The 7,682-nt window shown below is 45.2% G+C and overlaps 2 protein-coding genes across 4 annotated transcripts; one reads left to right on the top strand and one right to left on the bottom strand.

The window, feature by feature from the left end:
* LOC120676828 (cyclin-A1-2-like) lies at positions 1–4,135 on the bottom strand. 2 transcript variants are annotated; one of them, XM_039958149.1, is made up of 11 exons: positions 3,790–4,135; positions 2,477–2,882; positions 2,252–2,385; positions 1,751–1,843; positions 1,523–1,656; positions 1,346–1,421; positions 1,158–1,234; positions 1,038–1,071; positions 791–940; positions 552–686; positions 1–468 (listed from the first exon to the last, which is right to left on the bottom strand). In XM_039958149.1, exons 1-11 carry the CDS (start codon positions 3,994–3,996, stop codon positions 397–399), a joined length of 1,518 nt encoding a protein of 505 aa, XP_039814083.1. In that variant the 5' UTR covers positions 3,997–4,135; the 3' UTR covers positions 1–396. The 2 variants fall into 2 exon arrangements, with proteins under 2 accessions (XP_039814083.1, XP_039814082.1); XM_039958148.1 differs by having other exon boundaries at positions 2,252–2,388; positions 3,790–4,080.
* Positions 4,136–5,541: 1,406 nt separating this feature from the next.
* On the top strand, positions 5,542–7,075 carry LOC120676831. 2 transcript variants are annotated; one of them, XM_039958162.1, is made up of 5 exons: positions 5,542–5,831; positions 5,897–5,966; positions 6,042–6,182; positions 6,272–6,370; positions 6,674–7,075. In XM_039958162.1, the coding sequence occupies exons 1-5, from the start codon at positions 5,559–5,561 to the stop codon at positions 6,676–6,678; spliced, it is 588 nt and encodes a 195-aa protein (XP_039814096.1). In that variant the 5' UTR covers positions 5,542–5,558; the 3' UTR covers positions 6,679–7,075. The 2 variants fall into 2 exon arrangements, with proteins under 2 accessions (XP_039814096.1, XP_039814095.1); XM_039958161.1 differs by having other exon boundaries at positions 5,897–6,182.
* The last annotated feature ends 607 nt before the right edge of the window (positions 7,076–7,682 follow it).

Here is a 7,682-nt window from a genome sequence, read left to right as displayed (position 1 = left end):
TAACAACGGATCTCACAGATACATCATGCAACATATGAGGCCCCAGCTTGGAAGCCATTCTTCAAGTGACTGCGCTCCAGTCAGTATCATGCATGACATTACAAACGAGATGTTATCATCTACTTCTACAGAACTCCAATTTACATGCACCTGCAAACATGGGTCTAGATACAGGAAGATTACAGCAGGAAGCAGGACAGGAATACATGGCCACAAACTTCAAAGCCTCAATCTAGAATCTACACTCTTCTAATCCCCTGAAACAACAGGGGGGCATCACCAACCTCCTGCATCAACTAACCACCTGCACAGTCAGTGCGGGTGCTACTGGGCATTTCAGCCACAAGAGCAAGAATTCAGTAAGCAACTGGAACTACTCCTGGGCTTCTTCTAAGCCTAGCACACCACATCTCGGAAGAATTCGGTGGGAATCAATGTTGGACAGTGCTTCTTTGCCACAAATTTGTACTGAGGAAGGATAGGAAGAGAATGGCATTAGTACTAGAAACAGTGTTGATAACTGAAGAAACCGGGGACCGAGGTTCAGATACCTTATGTTGACTGTACTTTTCTCTGATAGCAGGAAGGTTGCTCCCAGGACTAACACCGAATAAGCGGTGCAATGCCTTTACGCAATCGCACAATTCCGACGGCTTGTATTGTGTGCAGTGAGCAAGGGTAGAATTCTGCTTCCAGTGAATGAGTTGTGTATGTTAGCTCATGCAGACATGTCATTAGGCAGCTGTTACAGCAATATGTACGGGAAGGGCAACATAATTATTCTACCTACCCAAGGATACTTTGTTGGCTGGAGTACAAACTTTGCCAAGAAAATAGCTGAGGCAGCTATTAGCGATGGAGGGTATGAGAGTAGGCTGTACTCAAGGAGTGATAGCTCAGCGATGTAATTGGCCAGAAACTCAAGATGCAGAGCTGGATCCTATATAAAGAAGAGTAATAGGTCAGCGGAATGCAATAATGATATAAGTAATTGTGGAATTGGTCGCACTGATCAGAAGTTGACTATATAGCAGTACCTCATCACACGCTTGTGCAGCACGAGCAAATCTCCTATTATACGCGAGAAAAAGAGTTAGTGCAGTTCGACTTAGATGAACGTCATAATTTACCAAAAATGAAAGAGAACAGAAAAGGACCTCAAAAAGCATTTCGCTGTTGGTGCGGTCATTTCAAACTTCAAGTAATTCAGTACAGAAGCTTCCATTTCCAAAACCTGTTAAACATACAAGTTAGAGCGTGACAATGATGACATGAGACTTTTGGATATGGTTATTATTCTAACAGATAAGCAACAAGGAACGGTCAGAAGAAATATATCACATACCTCATCTCTGAAGTAAGTGTTGTCAGTTATGTAGCAGAATTCTTCTACTTGTGGTGCACATATCTCCTCGTATTTTCTGAATTTGAAGTTTCCAATATGTCAAAATCAGAATGCCAGCAGTTTAACGATGATAGATGGTAACTGAAAGAAAACAAAGGAGAACTAGCAGAATCTTACGCAGCTATAAGCATGCAAGCAACACCAAGTAATTGCAGCCTTTGGCGGTTGATTTCGTTGCCAGAAAGATAACGGTCAATGTAGTTAACTGTCAGGTACAGAGTATCAGGGACAAGACGATATTCTTCAGCAACCTGCACAAGGGGAAATCATAAATATAAATATATAATGGAAGATCAAACAAGATTGATATCTCGGTTTTTTTATTATATTTACAGAAAAACTTACTTCAACAAGCCAGTCTATCAAAATTGCCCTCATGCTTGGGTTGACATCCTTTTGAATTGTTTCCATGAAATCAGTAGATGGTCTTTTCTTCGTCTACCAGAAAGCAAAAGCAGCACTATTAGTGACATACATGTTGAAGGAAGAAGCAGAATATATAGGGCTCTATAGCATATGTGTGGATTAAGTCTAGCCCAAATTTCCTCAGAACAGAATTAGACATCCTTCCAATCGAATCAAGCTTCATCAATCCATCAACAAAAATCTTCATATGAAAAGAATAAGAAATTGCAGCCATACTGGGAAAGTGCAACTATATATGATTAAACCCACTAAACTTAAGCAGATTACAGCTTGCTGATATGGTGATTTTTGCATGTAGACTTATGCAATATACCCAAAATGACTGTATGCATAGTGATCTTTATCCAAAAATGCAATTCCATATGTTCAAAGATTAAGGGAAACCATTTCAGCACGAAGACAGCGGAAAGAATGTGTCACCTCAGCCTCTCGCATATGCATGTAAATGTCAGAAGCCAGAGTAGCGCACAACTGTGGATCCTCTAAGTCATTGTCAACATCACAAATGCGGTCAATTTTCATTGGGGCAGAGGCATTTTTCTTCCACTTATTTTCTGCAAAATGAAAGCAGGCCTTACACATTCAAATCAACAAAAGTTGACAAATACACTAAGAAGTGCAGATCTAAAAAGAATTTAAGCAAACCTTCAACATCTCTATCATCTGAGATACGTAGGTGTTCATTTGCGCGTCGCTGCAATGAGGCGAGCATTGAGGAGTCCTCATTGTCTATGTACTCAAAGTCTGGGCTTTTCATGGAGTCACAAGTCGACATTGTCTCATCGACAGAAACCGAGTCTCCAGAGGGTCCAGGAGACACAAAGGTGTTGCAGGGAACCAAAGCAGGTATGCGACTGGGCGCCTGGAGAACGGTAGGCACTTTAGGAAGAGGAACATTATGGTTCTGCGTCGTGCTGTCATGGCGAGAAAGGGGTGGAGCTGGCTTGATTGAAGCTGATTTCAAATCAGGACCCCGAACGGAGCTCACACTGCGAGCACTTGCCAATGATGGCTTCTTCAAGGGTGCAGCTGAGGTAACTGAATTCAACTTCTGCACGAGAATTGAACAAAAGGGATAAGTCAGTTAAGAAACCTCTATTTGGGATCACCAGTAATCACGTACCCAAAAAGAAAATGAATAGCAACACTACAGGTGCTGAGGTGCATAGTATCATATTGAGAAGAGAAGATTCCAAAGCAAACAAAGACAAAAGAGTGACACGTTGCGAAAACCAAGGACCTTTCTTTTGAAAATGCCGATAAAATGTGTACGATGGTCCGCCTTTTGACCATGAGCAAAATCCAAGATTTCAACCAATAAGAAGTAGTAGTAGCCTTTAAATCAGCAAGAGAAAAAGAGAAGCCACAGATTTCTTTCTCCTTTTTTTTCCAAAAGAGAAGAGAGTTCTAGTAAAGTTATAAGATTGACCGAGAGTAACAGTAGAAAATCAAAAAAAACTGTAGGTTTCAGGGAATGTGGAATAGGCGATGTGGCTCCTAAGAAAACACCTTAGTACATTCAGAATACCAGATTGATGATGTGTGTGTGTGTGGGGGGGGGGGGGGGGACTATCTTTCAATACCGAAGACAAGAATGCAAACGGTGTATGAAGAATAGGAATGCAATGAATGGGGGGGAAACCCCCCACCAAATCGCAGATGATCTCCAACAATAGCACAAAAACAAGGAAACCAGCAAAGGTCGCTCTCCTTAGAATGATGTACACGCCGCCATTTCCCCCTAGTGCAAACATGAAGAATTCCCCTAGCCAAGAAACCGGAAATGCAATCGACGCATCGGAAGAGCTGAAGTACCAAGAAAACCACGCCGATTCCCAGTCTTTCAGAAGAAAAGCCGAGCCAAGAAGGAAGAATCATCTTGGGGCCCCACCCCCGGAGAAGTTCCCCAAATCATCCTCGTGGTGTGGTGGGTCGGAGAGGCAGGCAGGCGTACGTACCGCGCTGGCCGGCGGTGGCGCGAGCTTCCCGGCGGCCCTGCCCGCTTGCGCGGCAACGGCGACGTTGGTGATGTTGCCAAGCGCGACGCGCTTCTTGGCCTGCGCGGCGGCGGCGCTCGCCGTCTTGGGCCCCCCGGCGCTCTCGGCCATGGCGGGGCGCTTGGCGGTGGCGGAGGAGGCGCGGCGGGAGGCGGCGATGGTCGACATCCTCCTCGTCGGGCTTAGGGCTAGGGGTTTGGGGCGTCCCGACAGGAGCGGCGAGGGGGTTTGGGGAGGGAGGGAGGGAGGGAGCCTAGAGGGGGAGAAATACAAGAGAGGAGGAGGATGGCCGGTGGCCGCCGATGGCAGCAGCAGAGGAAGGTTGGGGATGAGGAGCGGCTATTTTAGGGAAAGGCCCCTGTAGTTTCAATTGTTTCCTTTTTCACGGCAGCAGGGTGATTAGGCCGTTGCTGCACACTGTCTGCTAGTGTTTTGAAATTTCAAATAGCTGGTGTTGACGTTGGTAATCCCCCTTTTTATCTGAATTGAATCCCACGGCTAATTTTTTTTGTCTTCCAATCCAAATGGCTGGCGCGACGTGGCCACGGGGAAATAAATTTATTTTGCTACTCTCTTCATTTAAAATTATCGGTTATTTTAGCTTTTCTAGATACATTGTTTTTAATATGCACCTAGATATGGTAAAAAAATAAAAAAGAGTAATTTACCATTACATGGTTACAATGAAATTTGCAATCGTTTAGTTAGATCCAAAAGTTTTTTTTCCTTCTGCTCTGATAAGAACGGGAACGGCTGTGTTTTCGGGTTGCTAAAAGCGTCCTTTTAATAAACTTTGCAGTTAGTAGTAGTACTAGTAGTGGCAAGAAGACCTGAGATTTGTTTCGAAATTTGAAATGAGCACGTGGTGCAGGGGTGGGGATGGCATCGGCCACGGGCACCTCACTTTTCTTGTTTTCCGTTGCTGCTGGCTCGGCTGGAACTGCATGCAAGCAAGGGGAGGGGAGGGGAGGGGAGGGGAGGGGAGGTGGGGCCCGCGCGTCAGGGCAGGCCATGCTGCGCGCACCGGCTGGTGAGCCCAACCCGACCTGAATCCTGTGAACAGAGATCAGTAAGAATGCTGCTGCTGGGTGACGGTGGGGTGGGCTCACCTCACCTCCTCACTCACTGGGCCGGTGAACGGAAGCCACCCACTTCCATTCAAATGGTTTCGAACTCAACTGCTGCATCCAGGGGCTATGTGAACGTTGGAGGTGGGCCCAGCCAGCCGCCGAGCTGAATGGCAGTGTTGAGAGAGAGAAGAAATCTCTCAACGGCGGCGGTTTGTTTGGTCATGCGGCCGCGATGACACTTGCAAATGCAAAAAGATTTATGAAGACAGGCCATGCACCTGCTGCAGTTTTCCTGTACAATATACATCACATCAAAAGTTTGAATATATGCATGAGATACTAAATGAAATCTAGTTACAAAACTTTTTTGCACAGATGAGTTGTATATCGCGAGACGAATCTAATAAGCCTACTTCTCTACTCCTAAAAATTGTGTAAGAGGAACGCCGGGTTAGTGCGACCAGCGCTTTGGTTCAGCCAACGCGGAGTATCGCGCGTCCGATCAAGCGACCAGACGATCAAACGCAGCACGTCCGTCCATGCGCGCCGATCTGTTCGAATTCAAAATCCGTCCATCACGCGCAGCACATCCCGCTCTGTAATCATCGCGCGCAGCACATCCCGCTCCGCAACGCCGCCGGCATGGTACCGCGCCTGAAGATGCCCGTCATCGGACTCCCCCGGCCCGCAGGCTCCGCCGCCGTCGCAAGCCACGTCGGGCTCCGTCGTGATCCACGGGTGCCTCCCCGCCTCCTCCCCACTCACGCTGCGGTGCCGGTGGCGCAGCAGTTCGACAGCGAGAAGCTCCCACAGACGCTCGTCTCCGAGATCCTGCCCACGTATCTGCGATGGTCTGGGTGCTTGCGTTGGTGTCACGTCCTGGTGGTTTTGGATACTACTCCCTGTCTCCATTTTTTTTTGTCTCCGATCAAGGTACGAGTTCCATTACCGTTTTGATTAAATTATAACAATCTTATAAACTCCATTGTTTGCAGCAGAGCATGGATCGTGCTGGTACGAAGCGGGGAAGGGCACCTCTAGGCGATGTTTCAAACTGCGCGCTCCTAGGTTTCTCCCTTAATCATCATGACACCTTGATTGTGGTAAACCTGACATCTGCAGAACGTGCTTCCCAAATTGTAGGTAGCAGAGAATTGAAACTGCAGAGGGAGAGAATCAGGAATGCATCCATGACTGACGAACAAAGAGATGAGGGGAACAAGAAGAGATGTAAGGCTTATAGGAAGAAGAAAGAGAACACAACCAATAAAGAAAACAAGTCAGGTATATATGTTTTATTGCATCACATTATTCGCATTAATTGCTATATATCATGTGTTGTTGCTCCACATTTATTACGCTGGCCTGAGCAGAAATTGAGCCACCCAGCTCAGATGACGTTTGTATCGGTGGGGAATGCATGGATCAAACTCAAAATAATCCCAGTGATGTCCCTCCGACCATTGCATCAGGTTAGTGTGAAAAAAAAACTTGACCTGTGGGGGGGTAAGACCACCCCCACGGCATTGTTTGAGAGATAGAATGACATTCTCACAGCAGGCCAAGAAAACCCCCGAACCCCTGCCCCACCCGTACACGAGGGCCCGTCGGCTTGTGAGTTAGGCCGGGCTCCACAGTGCTTTGGACATGAGTCAGGCGAGGGGTTTTTTTTAACCGGAGGCGGAAATTCGCCCCTTCCGGAGATCGAACCCACGACCTCCGGAGTGCCGCCGGACTGCCGGAACCAATTGGCCCGACATCCTTTGGCGCATCAGGTTAGTGTGGGAAATTATAATGTTTGTTATCTGGAATTTACGAGAATCCTTATTGAATACATTTCCATCTGATATGTCATAGTGTTAGAGTTGGCGCCATATGGAATTGGCCTGATATTTTTTTATGATCATTAGCTAAAATTTTGGACCTGGGATTTGACACCAAGGTCACCTGGGAAATGTAGACAGAGCAGATGTTGGACCTGGGATTTCGTATGTTGGTTTTCTGGTTGAATACTGTCATGATCTATCCCTGTTGTGCTGACTGGCATTGTTAAGAAAATAGCTGAATTTTTAACTCCTATCTGAAAGAGTGATTGTGCTACTTGCAACTTCTACATCCTAATTTCTGAATGCAGCTAAACATATATGAAAGTTTTATCTAAAAATTTTCCCGTAGCAACACACGGGCACAAATCTAGTAATCTATAATTTGCAACAGTGATGCTACAGTGATCATCCGCTAATTATGAATTAATTATAGATTAAGTGGGCTCATTAAATTCGTCTCGCAATTTACAACCCATCTGTGCAAAAGGTTTTGTAAATAGACTTCATTTAGTACTCTTAAATAGCAAAATTCCCTTTCAAAAATTTTACAGGTAAATATCTAAACACAGTCTTAGAATTGCTCTCACAAGTCTACCAACATGAAATCCAACCTCTTGAGCGATGTTTGTTTGTTTGTTTGTTTGTAACCTCTCCGTCTCTGAGTAAATTGACTTTCTTGGAGCAAATGACAACGTTAGGGTAAGCTTTAAGACTGGTCACATTTGGTTTTATAAGTTCAAATCACTTGTCCCGTCACATTGTATGTTTAAACACCAATTAGAAGTACTAAATATAGACCTATTACCAACTAATTTCATAAGTTGTGATTTAATCACGAGGCGAATCTATTAAGCTTAATTAGTCCATAATTTGACCAGTAATTATTACAGTAACCATCCACTAATTGTGCATTAATTATACTTAATAAATTCATCTAGAGTTAAGGTTGCAACTTAAG

Source organism: Panicum virgatum, chromosome 5N, assembly GCF_016808335.1.
Source record: "Panicum virgatum strain AP13 chromosome 5N, P.virgatum_v5, whole genome shotgun sequence".
Classification (NCBI taxonomy): Eukaryota; Viridiplantae; Streptophyta; class Magnoliopsida; order Poales; family Poaceae; genus Panicum; species Panicum virgatum.
This window is presented reverse-complemented; position numbering and strand designations above follow the sequence as displayed.

Bases quoted from the DNA above. Each gene is read 5' to 3' on its own strand.
- LOC120676828 (XM_039958148.1), bottom strand. From the start codon at position 3,996: ATGTCGACCATCGCCGCCTCCCGCCGCGCCTCCTCCGCCACCGCCAAG. The intron at 1,072-1,157 runs GTCCTTTTCTGT...CGCGTATAATAG, and splicing joins ACAGCGAAATGCTTTTTGAG to GAGATTTGCTCGTGCTGCAC. The intron at 687-790 runs GTAGGTAGAATA...CACTGGAAGCAG, and splicing joins AGCCAACAAAGTATCCTTGG to AATTCTACCCTTGCTCACTG.
- LOC120676831 (XM_039958161.1), top strand. From the start codon at position 5,559: ATGCCCGTCATCGGACTCCCCCGGCCCGCAGGCTCCGCCGCCGTCGCA. The intron at 5,832-5,896 runs GTACGAGTTCCA...TGTTTGCAGCAG, and splicing joins TTTTTTTGTCTCCGATCAAG to AGCATGGATCGTGCTGGTAC. The intron at 6,183-6,271 runs GTATATATGTTT...TGGCCTGAGCAG, and splicing joins CAATAAAGAAAACAAGTCAG to AAATTGAGCCACCCAGCTCA.